The following is a 21,935-nucleotide window of genomic DNA, read 5'->3' as shown; positions in this document are numbered from 1 at the left end:
AGCTAGGGGTTATAGACAGCTGTAACAGTGATAGACAGCTGTAACAGTGATAGCTAGGGGTTATAGACAGCTGTAACAGTGATAGCTAGGGGTTATAGACAGCTGTAACAGTGATAGCTAGGGGTTATAGACAGCTGTATCAGTGATAGCTAGGGGTTATAGACAGCTGTAACAGTGATAGCTAGGGGTTATAGACAGCTGTAACAGTGATAGCTAGGGGTTATAGACAGCTGTAACAGTGATAGCTAGGGGTTATAGACAGCTGTGTTAGATGGTAGCTAGATAGATAGCTGGTACACTAACAGCTGTAACGGTGATAGCTGTTACTGATAGTGTTACCAGAATGGACCCTAGTGATAGTAGATACTGATAGTGTTACCAGAATGGATCCTAGTGATAGTAGATACTGATAGTGTTACCAGAATGGATCCTAGTGATAGTAGATACTGATAGTGTTACCAGAATGGACCCTAGTGGTAGTAGATACTGATAGTGTAACCAGAATGGATCCTAGTGATAGTAGATACTGATAGTGTTACCAGAATGGACCCTAGTGATAGTAGATACTGATAGTGTTACCAGAATGGACCCTAGTGATAGTAGATACTGATAGTGTTACCAGAATGGACCCTAGTGATAGTAGATACTGATAGTGTTACCAGAATGGATCCTAGTGATAGTAGATACTGATAGTGTTACCAGAATGGATCCTAGTGATAGTAGATACTGATAGTGTTACCAGAATGGATCCACCCTAGTGATAGTAGATACTGATAGTGTTACCAGAATGGATCCTAGTGATAGTAGATACTGATAGTGTTACCAGAATGGATCCACCCTAGTGATAGTAGATACTGATAGTGTTACCAGAATGGATCAACCCTAGTGATAGTAGATACTGATAGTGTTACCAGAATGGACCCTAGTGATAGTAGATACTGATAGTGTTACCAGAATGGATCCTAGTGATAGTAGATACTGATAGTGTTACCAGAATGGATCCTAGTGATAGTAGATACTGATAGTGTTACCAGAATGGATCCTAGTGATAGTAGATACTGATAGTGTTACCAGAATGGATCAACCCTAGTGATAGTAGATACTGATAGTGTTACCAGAATGGACCCTAGTGATAGTAGATACTGATAGTGTTACCAGAATGGATCCTAGTGATAGTAGATACTGATAGTGTTACCAGAATGGATCCTGGTGATAGTAGATACTGATAGTGTTACCAGAATGGATCCTAGTGATAGTAGATACTGATAGTGTTACCAGAATGGATCCTAGTGATAGTAGATACTGATAGTGTTACCAGAATGGATCCTAGTGATAGTAGATACTGATAGTGTTACCAGAACAGTGATAGTAAATAGTGATAGTAGATAGTGAATAGTGATAGTAGATAGTGATAGTGGATAGTGATAGTAGATATAGTGAATAGTGATAGTAGATAGTGAATAGTGATAGTAGATAGTAGATAGTGAATAGTGATAGTAGATAGTGATAGTAGATAGCGATAGTAGATAGTGAATAGTAGATAGTGAATAGTAGATAGTGAATAGTGATAGTAGATAGTGATAGTAGATAGCGATAGTAGATAGTGAATAGTAGATAGTGATAGTAGATAGTGACTAGTAGATAGTGAATAGTAGATAGTGAATAGTGAATAGTGATAGTAGATAGTGATAGTAGATAGTGAATAGTGATAGTAGATAGTGATAGTAGATAGTGAATAGTGATAGTAGATAGTGATAGTAGATAGTGATAGTGATAGTAGATAGTGAATAGTGATAGTAGATAGCGATAGTAGATAGTGATAGTAGATAGTGAATAGTGATAGTAGATAGCGATAGTAGATAGTGAATAGTAGATAGTGAATAGTGATAGTAGATAGTGATAGTAGATAGTGATAGTAGATAGTGAATAGTGATAGTGAATAGTAGATAGTGAATAGTAGATAGTGAATAGTAGATAGTGATAGTAGATAGTGATAGTAGATAGTGAATAGTGATAGTAGATAGCGATAGTAGATAGTGATAGTGAATAGTGATAGTAGATAGCGATAGTAGATACTGATAGTGTTACCAGAACAGTGATAGTAAATATTGATAGTAGATAGTAGATAGCGATAGTAGATAGCGATAGTAGATAGTGAATAGTAGATAGTGAATAGTAGATAGTGATAGTAGATAGTGAATAGTGAATAGTAGATAGTGGTAGTAGATAGTAGATAGTGAATAGTGATAGTAGATAGTGAATAGTGAATAGTAGATAGTGGTAGTGATAGTAGATAGTGGTAGTGGTAGTCGATAGTAGATAGTGAATAGTGATAGTAGATAGTGAATAGTGAATAGTAGATAGTGGTAGTGATAGTAGATAGTGAATAGTGATAGTAGATAGTGAATAGTAGATAGTGGTAGTGATAGTAGATAGTAGTAGTGGTAGTCGATAGTAGATAGTGGTCCTGACTCCTCACCCTGACTGAGTCGTCCTCCATAAGATCTTGTTGATGGCTTTACAAGGAAACGGACCTGAGACACAATGAGACAAACGACAAGGAGTTAATGAGGTCCCAAGGGAACGGACCTGAGACACAACGAGACAGACGGCAAGGAGTTAATGAGGTCCCAAGGGAACGGATCTGAGACACAACGAGACAGACGACGAGGAGTTAATGAGTTCCCAAGGGAACGGACCTGAGACACAACGAGACAGACGACGAGGAGTTAATGAGGTCCCAAGGGAACGGACCTGAGACACAACGAGACAGACGACGAGGAGTTAATGAGGTCCCAAGGGAACGGACCTGAGACACAACGAGACGACAAGGAGTTAATGAGGTCCCAAGGGAACGGACCTGAGACACAACGAGATGACAAGGAGTTAATGAGGTCCCAAGGGAATGGACCGGAGACACAACGAGACAGACGACAAGGAGTTAATGAGGTCCCAAGGGAACGGACCGGAAACACAACGAGACAGATGACGAGGAGTTAATGAGGTCCCAAGGGAACGGACCTGAGACACAACGAGACAGACGACGAGGAGTTAATGAGTTCCCAAGGGAACGGACCTGAGACACAACGAGACAACAAGGAGTTAATGAGGACCCAAGGGAACGGACCTGAGACACAACGAGACAGACGACAAGGAGTTAATGAGGTCCCAAGGGAACGGACCTGAGACACAACGAGACGACAAGGAGTTAATGAGGTCCCAAGGGAACGGACCTGAGTGTGTGTGTGTAGGGGTTAGGGTGTGTGTGTAGGGGTTAAGGTGTGTGTGTGTGTGTGTGTGTGTGTGTGTGTGTGTAGGGGTTAGGGTGTGTGTGTAGGGGGTTATGGTGTGTGTGTGTGTGTGTAGGGGGTTATGGTGTGCGTGTGTGTGTGTAGGGGTTAGGGTGTGTGTGTGTGTGTGTGTGTGTATGTGTGTGTGTGTAGGGGTTAGGGTGTGTGTGTAGGGGGTTATGGTGTGTGTGTGTGTGTAGGGGTTAGGGTGTGTGTGTGTGTGTGTGTGTAGGGGTTAGGGTGTGTGTGTAGGGGTTAGGGTGTGTGTGTGTGTGTAGGGGTTAGGGTGTGTGTAGGGGTTAGGGGGTGTGTAGGGGTTAGGGGGTGTGTGTGTCTCTCACCGTAGGGGATGGACGAGGACACGGGCTGGTGTGTGTACGTGTTACCACTGGCAACAGCCCACACGCTGTACCCCCCGTCGCTATGGGAACTGATGAAGGAGCTACCGGAACGTTCCCACACCAGGGACTCCAGCTGCTGCAAACAGACACACACACACACATACACACACACACACTATTTAGCCATATTGTAACAGACACACACTGTATTTAACCATATTGTAACAGACACACACTGTATTTAGCCATATTGTAACAGACACACTGTATTTAGCCATATTGTAACAGACACACACTGTATTTAGCCATATTGTAACAGACACACTGTATTTAGCCATATTGTAACAGACACACTGTATTTAGCCATATTGTAACAGACACACACTGTATTTAGCCATATTGTAACAGACACACTGTATTTAGCCATATTGTAACAGACACACTGTATTTAGCCATATTGTAACAGACACACTGTATTTAGCCATATTGTAACAGACACACTGTATTTAACCATATTGTAACAGACACACACTGTATTTAGCCATATTGTAACAGACACACACAGACAGAGCTGTAGAGGTGTAATACGACGACAGACTAGACAGGAAGACAGACAGAGCTGTAGAGAGGTGTAATACGACGACAGACTAGACAGACAGAGCTGTAGAGAGGTGTAATACGACGACAGACTAGACAGGAAGACAGACAGAGCTGTAGAGAGGTGTAATACGACGACAGGCTAGACAGGAAGACAGACAGAGCTGTAGAGAGGTGTAATACGACGACAGGCTAGACAGGAAGACAGACAGAGCTGTAGAGAGGTGTAATACGACGACAGGCTAGACAGGAAGACAGACAGAGCTGTAGAGAGGTGTAATACGACGACAGGCTAGACAGGAAGACAGACAGAGCTGTAGAGAGGTGTAATACGACGACAGACTAGACAGACAGAGCTGTAGAGAGGTGTAATACGACGACAGACTAGACAGGAAGACAGACAGAGCTGTAGAGAGGTGTAATACGACGACAGGCTAGACAGGAAGACAGACAGAGCTGTAGAGAGGTGTAATACGACGACAGACTAGACAGGAAGACAGACAGAGCTGTAGAGAGGTGTAATACGACGACAGACTAGACAGGAAGACAGACAGAGCTGTAGAGAGGTGTAATACGACGACAGGCTAGACAGGAAGACAGACAGAGCTGTAGAGAGGTGTAATACGACGACAGACTAGACAGGAAGACAGACAGAACTGTAGAGAGGTGTAATACGACGACAGACTAGACAGGAAGACAGACAGAGCTGTAGAGAGGTGTAATACGACGACAGACTAGACAGGAAGACAGACAGAGCTGTAGAGAGGTGTAATACGACGACAGGCTAGACAGGAAGACAGACAGAGCTGTAGAGAGGTGTAATACGACGAAAGACTAGACAGGAAGACAGAGCTGTAGAGAGGTGTAATACGACGACAGACTAAACAGAAAGACAGAGCTGTAGAGAGGTGTAATACGACGACAGACTAAACAGAAAGACAGAGCTGTAGAGAGGTGTAATACGACGAAAGACTAGACAGGAAGACAGAGCTGTAGAGAGGTGTAATACGACGACAGACTAAACAGAAAGACAGAGCTGTAGAGAGGTGTAATACGACGACAGACTAAACAGAAAGACAGAGCTGTAGAGAGGTGTAATACGACGACAGACTAAACAGAAAGACAGAGCTGTAGAGAGGTGTAATACGACGACAGACTAGACAGAAAGACAGAGCTGTAGAGAGGTGTAATACGACGACAGACTAAACAGGAAGACAGAGCTGTAGAGAGGTGTAATACGACGACAGACTAAACAGGAAGACAGAGCTGTAGAGAGGTGTAATACGACGACAGACTAAACAGAAAGACAGAGCTGTAGAGAGGTGTAATACGACGACAGACTAAACAGAAAGACAGAGCTGTAGAGAGGTGTAATACGACGACAGACTAAACAGAAAGACAGAGCTGTAGAGAGGTGTAATACGACGACAGGCTAGACAGAAAGACAGACAGAGCTGTAGAGAGGTGTAATACGACGACAGACTAAACAGAAAGACAGAGCTGTAGAGAGGTGTAATACGACGACAGACTAAACAGGAAGACAGAGCTGTAGAGAGGTGTAATACGACGACAGACTAGACAGGAAGACAGAGCTGTAGAGAGGTGTAATACGACGACAGACTAAACAGGAAGACAGAGCTGTAGAGAGGTGTAATACGACGACAGACTAGACAGGAAGACAGAGCTGTAGAGAGGTGTAATACGACGACAGACTAGACAGGAAGCTGTAGTTATATTTTTGTCCAGTTTATATTTACCTGTTTTCCCAGGAACATGTGTTCTGCGTTGCGGGTGCTGAGATCCCATAGGACGACCAGGCCTCTGCTGTAGCCAATCAGAATCTTCCCTGGCTGCTGGGGGTGTTCCTGTAACGACTCCACCGGTCCCAGAGACTTCCCACACCTGTAGTCCTCAGGTACGCTGAAAAACACCATTACCCATCAGCCACCTGTAGTCCTGAGGTACACTGAGGAGAGAAGTGTTTCAGATGAGGCAGAACCAAGACTGATAGGATCTCACCCCCCCAGAGTGGGATTGGACCCCCCTCCACACAGTGACTGATAGGATCTCACCCCCCAGAGTGGGATTGGACCCCCCTCCACACAGTGACTGATAGGATCTCACCCCCCAGAGTGGGATTGGACCCCCCTCCACACAGTGACTGATAGGATCTCACCCCCCAGAGTGGGATTGGACCCCCCTCCACACAGTGACTGATAGGATCTCAACCCCCAGAGTGGGATTGGATCCCCCCTCCACACAGTGACTGATAGGATCTCACCCCCCCCAGAGTGGGATTGGACCCCCCCTCCACACAGTGACTGATAGGATCTCACCCCCCCAGAGTGGGATTGCCCCCCCCCCCCATTGCCCCCCCCTCCCCCTCCACACAGTGACTGATAGGATCTCACCCCCCAGAGTGGGATTGGACCCCCCTCCACACAGTGACTGATAGGATCTCACCCCCCAGAGTGGGATTGCCCCCCCCCCCCCTCCACACAGTGACTGATAGGATCTCACCCCCCAGAGTGGGATTGGACCCCCCTCCACACAGTGACTGATAGGATCTCACCCCCCCAGAGTGGGATTGGACCCCCCCCTCCACACAGTGACTGATAGGATCTCACCCCCCCAGAGTGGGATTGGACCCCCCCTCCACACAGTGACTGATAGGATCTCACCCCCCCAGAGTGGGATTGCCCCCCCCCTCCACACAGTGACTGATAGGATCTCACCCCCCAGAGTGGGATTGGACCCCCCTCCACACAGTGACTGATAGGATCTCACCCCCCAGAGTGGGATTGGACCCCCCCTCCACACAGTGACTGATAGGATCTCACCCCCTCAGAGTGGGATTGCCCCCCCCCCCCCTCCACACAGTGACTGATAGGATCTCACCCCCCCAGAGTGGGATTGGACCCCCCCTCCACACAGTGACTGATAGGATCTCACCCCCCAGAGTGGGATTGGATCCCCCCTCCACACAGTGACTGATAGGATCTCACCCCCCCAGAGTGGGATTGGATCCCCCCTCCACACAGTGACTGATAGGATCTCACCCCCCAGAGTGGGATTGGACCCCCCCTCCACACAGTGACTGATAGGATCTCACCCCCCCAGAGTGGGATTTCCCCCCCCCCTCCACACAGTGACTGATAGGATCTCACCCCCCAGAGTGGGATTGGACCCCCCCTCCACACAGTGACTGATGGGATCTCACCCCCCCAGAGTGGGATTGGACCCCCCTTCCACACAGTGACTGATAGGATCTCACCCCCCCCAGAGTGGGATTGGACCCCCCCTCCACACAGTGACTGATAGGATCTCACCCCCCAGAGTGGGATTGGACCCCCCTCCACACAGTGACTGATAGGATCTCACCCCCCAGAGTGGGATTGGACCCCCCCTCCACACAGTGACTGATAGGATCTCACCCCCTCAGAGTGGGATTTCCCCCCCCCCCTCCACACAGTGACTGATGGGATCTCACCCCCCCAGAGTGGGATTGGACCCCCCCTCCACACAGTGACTGATAGGATCTCACCCCCCCCCCCCCAGAGTGGGATTGGACCCCCCCTCCACACAGTGACTGATAGGATCTCACCCCCCAGAGTGGGATTGGATCCCCCCTCCACACAGTGACTGATAGGATCTCACCCCCCCAGAGTGGGATTGGATCCCCCCTCCACACAGTGACTGATAGGATCTCACCCCCCCAGAGTGGGATTGCCCCCCCCTCCACACAGTGACTGATAGGATCTCACCCCCCAGAGTGGGATTGGACCCCTCCTCCACACAGTGACTGATAGGATCTCACCCCCCCAGAGTGGGATTGGACCCCCCCTCCACACAGTGACTGATAGGATCTCACCCCCCCAGAGTGGGATTTCCCCCCCCCCCTCCACACAGTGACTGATAGGATCTCACCCCCCAGAGTGGGATTGGACCCCCCCTCCACACAGTGACTGATGGGATCTCACCCCCCCAGAGTGGGATTGGACCCCCCCTCCACACAGTGACTGATAGGATCTCACCCCCCAGAGTGGGATTGGACCCCCCCTCCACACAGTGACTGATAGGATCTCACCCCCCCAGAGTGGGATTGGACCCCCCTTCCACACAGTGACTGATAGGATCTCACCCCCCCCAGAGTGGGATTGGACCCCCCCTCCACACAGTGACTGATAGGATCTCACCCCCCAGAGTGGGATTGGACCCCCCTCCACACAGTGACTGATAGGATCTCACCCCCCAGAGTGGGATTGGACCCCCCCTCCACACAGTGACTGATAGGATCTCACCCCCTCAAAGTGGGATTGCCCCCCCCCCCCCTCCACACAGTGACTGATAGGATCTCACCCCCCCAGAGTGGGATTGGACCCCCCCTCCACACAGTGACTGATAGGATCTCACCCCCCCCCCCAGAGTGGGATTGGACCCCCCCTCCACACAGTGACTGATAGGATCTCACCCCCCAGAGTGGGATTGGATCCCCCCTCCACACAGTGACTGATAGGATCTCACCCCCCCAGAGTGGGATTGGATCCCCCCTCCACACAGTGACTGATAGGATCTCACCCCCCCAGAGTGGGATTGCCCCCCCCTCCACACAGTGACTGATAGGATCTCACCCCCCAGAGTGGGATTGGACCCCTCCTCCACACAGTGACTGATAGGATCTCACCCCCCCAGAGTGGGATTGGACCCCCCCTCCACACAGTGACTGATAGGATCTCACCCCCCAGAGTGGGATTGGACCCCCCCTCCACACAGTGACTGATAGGATCTCACCCCCCCAGAGTGGGATTGGACCCCCCTTCCACACAGTGACTGATAGGATCTCACCCCCCCAGAGTGGGATTGGACCCCCCCTCCACACAGTGACTGATAGGATCTCACCCCCCCAGAGTGGGATTGGACCCCCCCTCCACACAGTGACTGATAGGATCTCACCCCCCCCCCAGAGTGGGATTGGACCCCCCCTCCACACAGTGACTGATAGGATCTCACCCCCCCCAGAGTGGGATTGGACCCCCCCTCCACACAGTGACTGATAGGATCTCACCCCCCCCAGAGTGGGATTGGACCCCCCCTCCACACAGTGACTGAGGAGGGCAGTCCAGCAGAAAGGATGGTCGCCAGAACCACCGAACCACAAACATTACCCACAAAGCATTTCATTGTGTCTCTCCATCTCCCCGTCTCTCACCCTCCACCCCCATCTCTCCCTGTCCCATCCCTCACCCTCTCAACCTCCACCCCCCTCTCTGTGATGTGACGTTGAGCGCTTGTTAGCACCGAGTCAAGGCTCTTCCCCCTAACAACCATGACAGCAGGAGGCCCTTCCCCCTAATGACCATGACAGCAGGAGGCTCTTCCCCCTAACGACCATGACAGCAGGAGGCTCTTCCCCCTAACAACCATGACAACAGGAGGCTCTTCCCCCTTACAACCATGACAGCAGGAGGCCCTCCCCCCTAACAACCATGACAGCAGGAGGCCCTTCCCCCCTAACGACCATGACAGCAGGAGGCTCTTCCCCCTAACAACCATGACAACAGGAGGCTCTTCCCCCTAACGACCATGACAGCAGGAGGCTCTTCCCCCTAACGACCATGACAACAGGAGGCTCTTCCCCCTAACAACCATGACAGCAGGAGGCCCTTCCCCCCTAACGACCATGACAACAGGAGGCTCTTCCACCCTAACGACCATGACAACAGGAGGCTCTTCCCCCTAACAACCATGACAACAGGAGGCCCTTCCCCCCTAACAACCATGACAACAGGAGGCTCTTCCCCTAACGACCATGACGCTCTTCCCCCTAACAACCATGACAACAGGAGGCTCTTCCCCCTAACAACCATGACAGCAGGAGGCCCTTCCCCCCTAACGACCATGACAACAGGAGGCTCTTCCCCCTAACAACCATGACAGCAGGAGGCCCTTCCCCCCTAACGACCATGACAACAGGAGGCCCTTCCCCCCTAACGACCATGACAACAGGAGGCCCTTCCCCCCTAACGACCATGACAGCAGGAGGCTCTTCCCCCCTAACGACCATGACAACAGGCGGCTCTTCCCCCTAACGACCATGACAACAGGAGGCCCTTCCCCCCTAACGACCATGACAGCAGGAGGCTCTTCCCCCCTAACGACCATGACAACAGGAGGCCCTTCCCCCTAACGACCATGACAACAGGAGGCCCTTCCCCCCTAACGACCATGACAACAGGAGGCTCTTCCCCCTAACAATCATGACAACAGGAGGCCCTTCCCCCTAACGACCATGACAACAGGAGGCTCTTCCCCTTAACGACCATGACAACAGGAGGCCCTTCCCCCTAACAACCATGACAGCAGGAGGCTCTTCCCCCCTAACGACCATGACAGCAGGAGGCTCTTCCCCCTAACGACCATCACAACAGGAGGCCCTTCCCCCCTAACGACCATCACAACAGGAGGCCCTTCCCCCCTAACGACCATCACAACAGGAGGCCCTTCCCCCCTAACGACCATCACAACAGGAGGCCCTTCCCCCTAACGACCATGGCAACAGGGGGCCCTTCCCCCTAACGACCATGACAACAGGAGGCCCTTCCCCCCTAACGACCATGACAACAGGAGGCCCTTCCCCCCTGACGACCATGACAACAGGAGGCCCTTCCCCCCCTAACGACCATGACAACAGGAGGCCCTTCCCCCTAACGACCATGACAACAGGAGGCCCTTCCCCCCTATCGACCATGACAACAGGAGGCCCTTCCCCCTAACGACCATGACAACAGGAGGCCCTTCCCCCTAACGACCATGACAACAGGAGGCCCTTCCCCCCTAACGACCATGACAACAGGAGGCCCTTCCCCCTAACGACCATGACAACAGGAGCCCCCCCCCTAACGACCATGACAACAGGAGGCCCTTCCCCCTAACGACCATGACAACAGGAGGCCCTTCCCCCTAACGACCATGACAACAGGAGCAGTGGGAAGTGTACACACAACATAGATACACACCTGTGACACATCTCCTCTCAGCTGAGCAGGATGGAACCTGGAGAACCCAACCCATTCTAGAACCAAACCCATTCTAGAACCCAACCCATTCTAGAACCCAACCCATTCTAGAACCACACTACCTTGGATTGCGTCCTACCTGACAGGTCGCTCCTACCAGGTGGCGTGGCGAGAATCTGTCTCCGCACCACGTGCTCTCACCACTGGTGTCCCCCAGGGCTCTGTTCTAGGCCCTCTCCTATTCTCGCTATACACCAAGTCACTTGGCTCTGTCATATCCTCACATGGCCTCTCCTATCATTGCTATGCAGACGACACACAATTAATCTTCTCCTTTCCCCCCTCTGATAACCAGGTGGCGAATCGCATCTCTGCATGTCTGGCAGACATATCAGTGTGGATGACGGATCACCACCTCAAGCTGAACTTCGGCAAGACGGAGCTGCTCTTCCTCCCGGGGAAGGACTGCCCGTTCCATGATCTCGCCATCACGGTTGACAACTCCATTGTGTCCTCCTCCCAGAGCGCTAAGAACCTTGGCGTGATCCTGGACAACACCCTGTCGTTCTCAACTCACATCAAGGCGGTGACCCGTTCCTGTAGGTTCATGCTCTACAACATTCGCAGAGTACGACCCTGCCTCACACAGGAAGCGGCGCAGGTCCTAATCCAGGCACTTGTCATCTCCCGTCTGGATTACTGCTGTTGGCTGGGCTCCCTGCCTGTGCCATTAAACCCCTACAACTCATCCAGAATGCCGCAGCCCGTCTGGTGTTCAACCTTCCCAAGTTCTCTCACGTCACCCCGCTCCTCCGCTCTCTCCACTGGCTTCCAGTTGAAGCTCGCATCCGCTACAAGACCATGGTGCTTGCCTACGGAGCTGTGAGGGGAACGGCACCTCCGTACCTTCAGGCTCTGATCAGGCCCTACACCCAAACAAGGGCACTGCGTTCATCCACCTCTGGCCTGCTCGCCTCCCTACCTCTGAGGAAGTACAGTTCCCGCTCAGCCCAGTCAAAACTGTTCGCTGCTCTGGCACCCCAATGGTGGAACAAACTCCCTCACGACGCCAGGTCAGCGGAGTCAATCACCACCTTCCGGAGACACCTGAAACCCCACCTCTTTAAGGAATACCTAGGATAGGATAAAGTAATCCTCCTAACCCCCCCCCTCCCCCTTAAAAGAGTTAGATGCACTATTGTAAAGTGGTTGTTCCACTGGATATCATAAGGTGAATGCACCAATTTGTAAGTCGCTCTGGATAAGAGCGTCTGCTAAATGACTTAAATGTAAATGTACCTCCTCCCACTGGCTGAAGCAGCGGTCACTTACCTCTGCATCACCTGGTCCAGCAGGAGTGATTGGTTGTCCCTCAACGAGAGGCGTGGCAGATCCAGGAAGTGTATGCCCCCTCCCTCGGTGCCGACACACAGCAGGTCACATGACCTCAGCAACAGCAGAACCGTCACACGGCTCGCACTGGAGACATCACACACATTATAACACATTATAACACCCACACATTATAACACATTATAACATCCACACATTATAACACATTATAACACCCACATTATAACACATTATAACACCCACACACTATAACACATTATAACACCCACATTATAACACATTATAACACCCACACATAACACATTATAACACCCACACATTATAACACCCACACATTATAACACATTATAACACCCACACATTATAACACATTATAACACCCACACATTATAACACCCACACATTATAACACCCACACATTATAACACATTATAACACCCACACATTATAACACCCACACATTATAACACATTATAACACCCACACATTATAACACATTATAACACCCACACACACATTATAACACCCACACATTATAACACATTATAACACCCACACATTATAACACCCACACATTATAACACCCACACATTATAACACACCCACACATTATAACACACCCACACATTATAACACACCCACACATTATAACACACCCACACATTATAACACCCACACATTATAACACATTATAACACCCACACATTATAACACATTATAACACCCACATTATAACACCCACACATTATAACACATTATAACACCCACACATTATAACACATTATAACACCCACATTATAACACATTATAACACACACATTCATGTATGTCTCTGTGTATGTCTGTGTTCCAAGTATCTCACTGTGTGTGTGTGTGTGTGTGTGTGTGTTGTGTGTGTGTGTGTGTGTGTGTGTGTGTGTGTGTGTGTGTGTGTGTGTGTGTGTGTGTGTGTGTGTGTGTGTGTGTACCTGAAGCTCTCTAGTCCAGGTCGTCCCAGGAGACTGTAGTTGCGTTTTTCTTCCAGGTAGACCACGCCCTCTCTCTTAGCCTCTCCCCTGTCCCGGGAAGCTCCGCCCAGCTCCCACAGGTGCAACGTGTTGTCATCAAGCAGCGACAACAGACGGCCCTATCACGGAGCACAACACCAGGATGACGTCACAGACCAGGAAGAAGGGCGTGAATGGTGAATTTGTTAAAACCAGGGATGGACAACTTCGATGGGGGGGGGGGTACAAAATATCTGACCTCATGAGGGGCTGCAGTGGCTTGTGGGTCTGCATATCCACATCCTGCCCCACAACCCCCCCCTCCAACCCTACATGCAGTCAACTGACTTGTGCAGTTAAACTATTTAAAACTTAACAGTCCCTCCAGGATTCCACAATTCTGCCATCGCACATATTTTTGTAAAAAATCAACAATTCCCTGCAAATTATGCGAGGTCATATTTAACCAATCACAGCACTATTTCTGCATTAAAACAGTCAAATCGTTGCATTAAAACTGAGCCCATCGTCGCCCAACAAAAACAGGGCTTCCAATTTCAACCAATCCAGGACATTTATGCACACGAGCACTCTAGACACACGTACATTGTCATATTGTTGTATGGTGGTATTAAACATGTTGTATTGTAGATACAGGAACTAATGGGGATCCATAATAAACCCCAGGAAGAGTAGCTGCTGCCTTGGCAGGAACTAAGTGGGGATCCATAATAAACCCCAGGAAGAGTAGCTGCTGCCTAGGCAGGAACTAAATGGGGATCCATAATAAACCCCAGGAAGAGTAGCTGCTGCCTTGGCAGGAACTAATGGGGATCCATAATAAACCCCAGGAAGAGTAGCTGCTGCCTTGGCAGGAACTAATGGGGATCCATAATAAACCCCAGGAAGAGTAGCTGCTGCTTTGGCAGGAACTAATGGGGATCCATAATAAACCCCACGAAGAGTAGCTGCTGCCTTGACAGGAACTAATGGGGATCCATAATAAACCCCAGGAAGAGTAGCTGCTGCCTGGGACAGGAACTAATGGGGATCCATAATAAACCCCAGGAAGAGTAGCTGCTGCCTTGGCAGGAACTAATGGGGATCCATAATAAACCCCAGGAAGAGTAGCTGCTGCCTGGGACAGGAACTAATGGGGATCCATAATAAACCCCAGAAAGAGTAGCTGCTGCCTTGGCAGGAACTAATGGGGATCCATAATAAACCCCAGGAAGAGTAGCTGCTATGGGGATCCATAATAAACCCCAGGAAGAGTAGCTGCTGCCTTGGCAGGAACTAATGGGGATCCATAATAAACCCCACGAAGAGTAGCTGCTGCCTTGGCAGGAACTAATGGGGCTCCATAATAAACCCCACGAAGAGTAGCTGCTGCCTTGACAGGAACTAATGAGGATCCATAATAAACCCCAGGTAGAGTAGCTGCTGCCTTGGCAGGAACTAATGGGGATCCATAATAAACCCCAGGAAGAGTAGCTGCTGCCTTGGCAGGAACTAATGGGGATCCATAATAAACCCCAGGAAGAGTAGCTGCTGCCTGGGACAGGAACTAATGGGGATCCATAATAAACCCCAGAAAGAGTAGCTGCTGCCTTGGCAGGAACTAATGGGGATCCATAATAAACCCCAGGAAGAGTAGCTGCTATGGGGATCCATAATAAACCCCAGGAAGAGTAGCTGCTGCCTTGGCAGGAACTAATGAGGATCCATAATAAACCCCAGGAAGAGTAGCTGCTGCCTTGACAGGAACTAATGAGGATCCATAATAAACCCCAGGAAGAGTAGCTGCTGCCTTGACAGGAACTAATGAGGATCCATAATAAACCCCAGGAAGAGTAGCTGCTGCCTTGGCAGGAACTAATGGGGATCCATAATAAACCCAAGGAAGAGTAGCTGCTGCCTTGGCAGGAACTAATGGGGATCCATAATAAACCCCAGGAAGAGTAGCTGCTATGGGGATCCATAATAAACCCCAGGAAGAGTAGCTGCTGCCTTGGCAGGAACTAATGGGGATCCATAATAAACCCCACGAAGAGTAGCTGCTGCCTTGGCAGGAACTAATGGGGATCCATAATAAACCCAAGGAAGAGTAGCTGCTGCCTTGGCAGGAACTAAAGGGGATCCATAATAAACCCCAGGTAGAGTAGCTGCTGCCTTGGCAGGAACTAATGGGGATCCATAATAAACCCCAGGAAGAGTAGCTGCTGCCTTGGCAGGAACTAATGGGGATCCATAATAAACCCCAGGAGGAGTAGCTGCTGCCTTGGCAGGAACTAATGGGGATCCTTATTAAATACAAATCTAAGATCTGGTTGGTCCCCTCCTACCTCGAGGGAAAAACATTTTACTGGCCCCCGTCCTGGAGGCGGAGAGAACCTTTTGTTTCGAAGTAAATTGATCCGCGGGCCTACTGAAAGAGGTTGTCCTTCTGGAAGGTTCTCCCATCTCCACAGAGGAACTCAGGGCAGCCTGCCGCCCGCTAGTGACCCCTGACCTAAATACTGGCTGAGGTTGTCCTAGTGGCCCCTCCCCCTGACCTAAATACTGGCTGAGGTTGTCCTAGTGGCTCCTCCCCCTGACCTAAATACTGGCTGAGGTTGTCCTTCTGGAAGGTTCTCCCATCTCCACAGAGGAACTCAGGGCAGCCTGCCGGCCGCTAGTGTCCCATCCTGGAGACATCCCAGATCTCTCAAATGGGAACAAAACGAGGACCTCCTCGTCTACGCATATCTGTACAGGAAGTGACCTAACAGTCTTACCCATCCTATAGGAAGTGACCTAACAGTCTCACCCATCCTACAGGAAGTGACCTAACAGTCTTACCTATCCTTGGAGGAAGTGACCTAACAGTCTTACCTATCCTTGGAGGAAGTGACCTAACAGTCTCACCCGTCCTACAGGAAGTGACCTAACAGTCTTACCTGTCCTTGGAGGAAGTGTATCTGCGCTACGGCTGCAGTGTCTCTGTGTAGACCTGTAAACTCCACCCCTGGAGAGCCATAACTAACACAGCATGGTCAAGGAATACAACACAGCTATACACACAGCATAGTCAAGGAATACAACACACAGCTATACACACAGCATATACACACAGCATGTCAAGGAATACAACACACAGCTATACACACAGCATAGTCAAGGAATACAACACACAGCTATATACACACAGCATAGTCAAGGAATACAACACACAGCTATATACACACAGCATAGTCAAGGAATACAACACACAGCTATATACACACAGCTATATACACACAGCATAGTCAAGGAATACAACACAGCTATATACACACAGCAGAGTCAAGGAATACAACACACAGCTATACACACAGCATAGTCAAGGAATACAACACACAGCTATATACACACAGCATAGTCAAGGAATACAACACACAGCTATATACACACAGCTATATACACACACAGCATAGTCAAGGAATACAACACACAGCTATATACACACAGCTATATACACACAGCATAGTCAAGGAATACAACACACAGCTATATACACACAGCTATATACACACAGCAGAGTCAAGGAATACAACACACAGCTATATACACACAGCATAGTCAAGGAATACAACACACAGCTATATACACACAGCAGAGTCAAGGAATACAACACACAGCTATATACACACAGCATAGTCAAGGAATACAACACACAGCTATATACACACAGCATAGTCAAGGAATACAACACACAGCTATATACACACAGCATAGTCAAGGAATACAACACACAGCTATATACACACAGCATAGTCAAGGAATACAACACACAGCTATATACACACAGCATAGTCAAGGAATACAACACACAGCTATATACACACAGCATAGTCAAGGAATACAACACACAGCTATATACACACAGCATAGTCAAGGAATACAACACACAGCTATATACACACAGCATAGTCAAGGAATACAACACACAGCTATATACACACAGCATAGTCAAGGAATACAACACACAGCTATATACACACAGCATAGTCAAGGAATACAACACACAGCTATATACACACAGCATAGTCAAGGAATACAACACACAGCTATATACACACAGCATAGTCAAGGAATACAACACACAGCTATACACACACAGCTACTGTCTATATATACAGTTGAAGTCGGAAGTTTACACAGACTTTTGTTGGAATCATTAAAACTTGTTTTTCAACCACTCTACAAATTTCTTGTTAACAAACTGTAGTTTGGCAAGTTGGTTAGGACATCTACTTTGTGCATGACACAAGTAATTTTTACAACAATTGTTTACAGATGATTTCACTTATAATTCACTGTATCACAATTCCAGTGGGTCAGAAGTTTTCATACACTAAGTTGACTGTGCCTTTAAAAAGCTTGGAAAAATCCAGAAAATTATGTTATGGCTTTAGAAGCTTCTGATAGGCCAATTGACATCATTTGAGTCAATTGGAGGTGTACCTGTGGATGTATTTCAAGGCCTACCTTCAAACTCAGTGCCTCTTAGCTTGACATCATGGGAAAATCAAAAGAAATCAGCCAAGACCTCAGAAAACAAATTGTAGACCTCCACAAGTCTGGTTCATCCTTGGGAGCAATTTCCAAACGCCTGAAGGTACCACGTTCATCTGTACAAACAATAGTACGCAAGTATAAACACCATGGGACCCCGCAGCCGTCATACAGCTCAGGAAGGAGACGCGTTCTGTCTCCTAGAGATTAACGTACTTTGGTGCGAAAAGTTCAAATCAATCCCAGAACAACAGCAAAGGACCTTGTGAAGATGCTGGAGGAAACCGGTACAAAAGTATCTATATCCACAGTAAAACGAGTCCTATATCGACATAACCTGAAAGGCCGCTCAGCAAGGAAGAAGCCACTGCTCCAAAACCGCCATAAAAAAGCCAGACTACAGTTTACAACTGCACATGGGGACAAAGATCGTACTTTTTGAGAAATGTCCTCTGGTCTATTCACTACCATGTCTATATACCTGATCTACCTGTTGAATTAACTACTATTCACCACCACCACCATGTCTATATACCTGATCTACCTGTTGAATTAACTACTATTCACCACCACCATGTCTATATACCTGATCTACCTGTTGAATTAACTACTATTCACCACCACCATGTCTATATACCTGATCTACCTGTTGAATTAACTACTATTCACCACCACCATGTCTATATACCTGATCTACCTGTTGAATTAACTACTATTCACCACCACCACCATGTCTATATACCTGATCTACCTGTTGAATTAACTACTATTCACCACCACCACCATGTCTATATACCTGATCTACCTGTTGAATTAACTACTATTCACCACCACCACCATGTCTATATACCTGATCTACCTGTTGAATTAACTACTATTCACCACCACCACCATGTCTATATACCTGATCTACCTGTTGAATTAACTACTATTCACCACCACCACCATGTCTATATACCTGATCTACCTGTTGAATTAACTACTATTCACCACCACCACCATGTCTATATACCTGATCTACCTGTTGAATTAACTACTATTCACCACCACCACCATGTCTATATACCTGATCTACCTGTTGAATTAACTACTATTCACCACCACCACCATGTCTATATACCTGATCTACCTGTTGAATTAACTACTATTCACCACCACCACCACCATGTCTATATACCTGATCTACCTGTTGAATTAACTACTATTCACCACCACCACCATGTCTATATACCTGATCTACCTGTTGAATTAACTACTATTCACCACCACCATGTCTATATACCTGATCTACCTGTTGAATTAACTACTATTCACCACCACCATGTCTATATACCTGATCTACCTGTTGAATTAACTACTATTCACCACCACCATGTCTATATACCTGATCTACCTGTTGAATTAACTACTATTCACCACCACCATGTCTATATACCTGATCTACCTGTTGAATTAACTACTATTCACCACCACCACCATGTCTATATACCTGATCTACCTGTTGAATTAACTACTATTCACCACCACCACCATGTCTATATACCTGATCTACCTGTTGAATTAACTACTATTCACCACCACCACCATGTCTATATACCTGATCTACCTGTTGAATTAACTACTATTCACCACCACCACCATGTCTATATACCTGATCTACCTGTTGAATTAACTACTATTCACCACCACCACCATGTCTATATACCTGATCTACCTGTTGAATTAACTACTATTCACCACCACCACCATGTCTATATACCTGATCTACCTGTTGAATTAACTACTATTCACCACCACCATGTCTATATACCTGATCTACCTGTTGAATTAACTACTATTCACCACCACCATGTCTATATACCTGATCTACCTGTTGAATTAACTACTATTCACCACCACCATGTCTATATACCTGATCTACCTGTTGAATTAACTACTATTCACCACCACCATGTCTATATACCTGATCTACCTGTTGAATTAACTACTATTCACCACCACCATGTCTATATACCTGATCTACCTGTTGAATTAACTACTATTCACCACCATGTCTATATACCTGATCTACCTGTTGAATTAACTACTATTCACCACCACCACCATGTCTATATACCTGATCTACCTGTTGAATTAACTACTATTCACCACCACCACCATGTCTATATACCTGATCTACCTGTTGAATTAAATACTATTCACCACCACCATGTCTATACACCTGATCTACCTGTTGAATTAACTACTATTCACCACCACCATGTCTATATACCTGATCTACCTGTTGAATTAACTACTATTCACCACCACCATGTCTATATACCTGATCTACCTGTTGAATTAACTACTATTCACCACCACCATGTCTATATACCTGATCTACCTGTTGAATTAACTACTATTCACCACCACCACCATGTCTATATACCTGATCTACCTGTTGAATTAACTACTATTCACCACCACCACCATGTCTATATACCTGATCTACCTGTTGAATTAACTACTATTCACCACCACCACCATGTCTATATACCTGATCTACCTGTTGAATTAACTACTATTCACCACCACCACCATGTCTATATACCTGATCTACCTGTTGAATTAACTACTATTCACCACCACCATGTCTATATACCTGATCTACCTGTTGAATTAACTACTATTCACCACCACCATGTCTATATACCTGATCTACCTGTTGAATTAACTACTATTCACCACCACCATGTCTATATACCTGATCTACCTGTTGAATTAACTACTATTCACCACCACCATGTCTATATACCTGATCTACCTGTTGAATTAACTACTATTCACCACCACCATGTCTATATACCTGATCTACCTGTTGAATTAACTACTATTCACCACCACCACCATGTCTATACACCTGATCTACCTGTTGAATTAACTACTATTCACCACCACCATGTCTATATACCTGATCTACCTGTTGAATTAACTACTATTCACCACCACCATGTCTATATACCTGATCTACCTGTTGAATTAACTACTATTCACCACCACCATGTCTATATACCTGATCTACCTGTTGAATTAACTACTATTCACCACCACCACCATGTCTATATACCTGATCTACCTGTTGAATTAACTACTATTCACCACCACCACCATGTCTATATACCTGATCTACCTGTTGAATTAACTACTATTCACCACCACCACCATGTCTATATACCTGATCTACCTGTTGAATTAACTACTATTCACCACCACCACCATGTCTATATACCTGATCTACCTGTTGAATTAACTACTATTCACCACCACCATGTCTATATACCTGATCTACCTGTTGAATTAACTACTATTCACCACCACCATGTCTATATACCTGATCTACCTGTTGAATTAACTACTATTCACCACCACCACCATGTCTATACACCTGATCTACCTGTTGAATTAACTACTATTCACCACCACCACCATGTCTATATACCTGATCTACCTGTTGAATTAACTACTATTCACCACCATGTCTATATACCTGATCTACCTGTTGAATTAACTACTATTCACCACCATGTCTATATACCTGATCTACCTGTTGAATTAACTACTATTCACCACCACCACCATGTCTATATACCTGATCTACCTGTTGAATTAACTACTATTCACCACCACCACCATGTCTATATACCTGATCTACCTGTTGAATTAACTACTATTCACCACCACCATGTCTATATACCTGATCTACCTGTTGAATTAACTACTATTCACCACCACCATGTCTATATACCTGATCTACCTGTTGAATTAACTACTATTCAC

At 47.3% G+C, this 21,935-nt stretch overlaps 1 protein-coding gene across 3 annotated transcripts in view; it reads right to left on the bottom strand.

Moving 5' to 3' along the window:
* The window catches only part of llgl1 (LLGL scribble cell polarity complex component 1), a 183,156-nt gene that overhangs the window by 103,431 nt on the left and 57,790 nt on the right, over positions 1-21,935 (bottom strand). For all 3 annotated transcript variants that reach the window (XM_071390588.1, XM_071390575.1, XM_071390583.1), the window contains exons 3-8: positions 16,523-16,604; positions 13,566-13,723; positions 12,577-12,723; positions 5,986-6,148; positions 3,632-3,767; positions 2,480-2,534 (exon numbers count right to left, since the gene is read on the bottom strand). In XM_071390588.1, coding sequence (XP_071246689.1) covers positions 2,480-2,534; positions 3,632-3,767; positions 5,986-6,148; positions 12,577-12,723; positions 13,566-13,723; positions 16,523-16,604 — 741 coding nt within the window. The remainder of the gene's footprint in view (positions 1-2,479; positions 2,535-3,631; positions 3,768-5,985; positions 6,149-12,576; positions 12,724-13,565; positions 13,724-16,522; positions 16,605-21,935) is intronic.

This window comes from Salvelinus alpinus, chromosome 1 (genome assembly GCF_045679555.1).
Source record: "Salvelinus alpinus chromosome 1, SLU_Salpinus.1, whole genome shotgun sequence".
NCBI lineage: Eukaryota > Metazoa > Chordata > Actinopteri > Salmoniformes > Salmonidae > Salvelinus > Salvelinus alpinus.
This window is presented reverse-complemented; position numbering and strand designations above follow the sequence as displayed.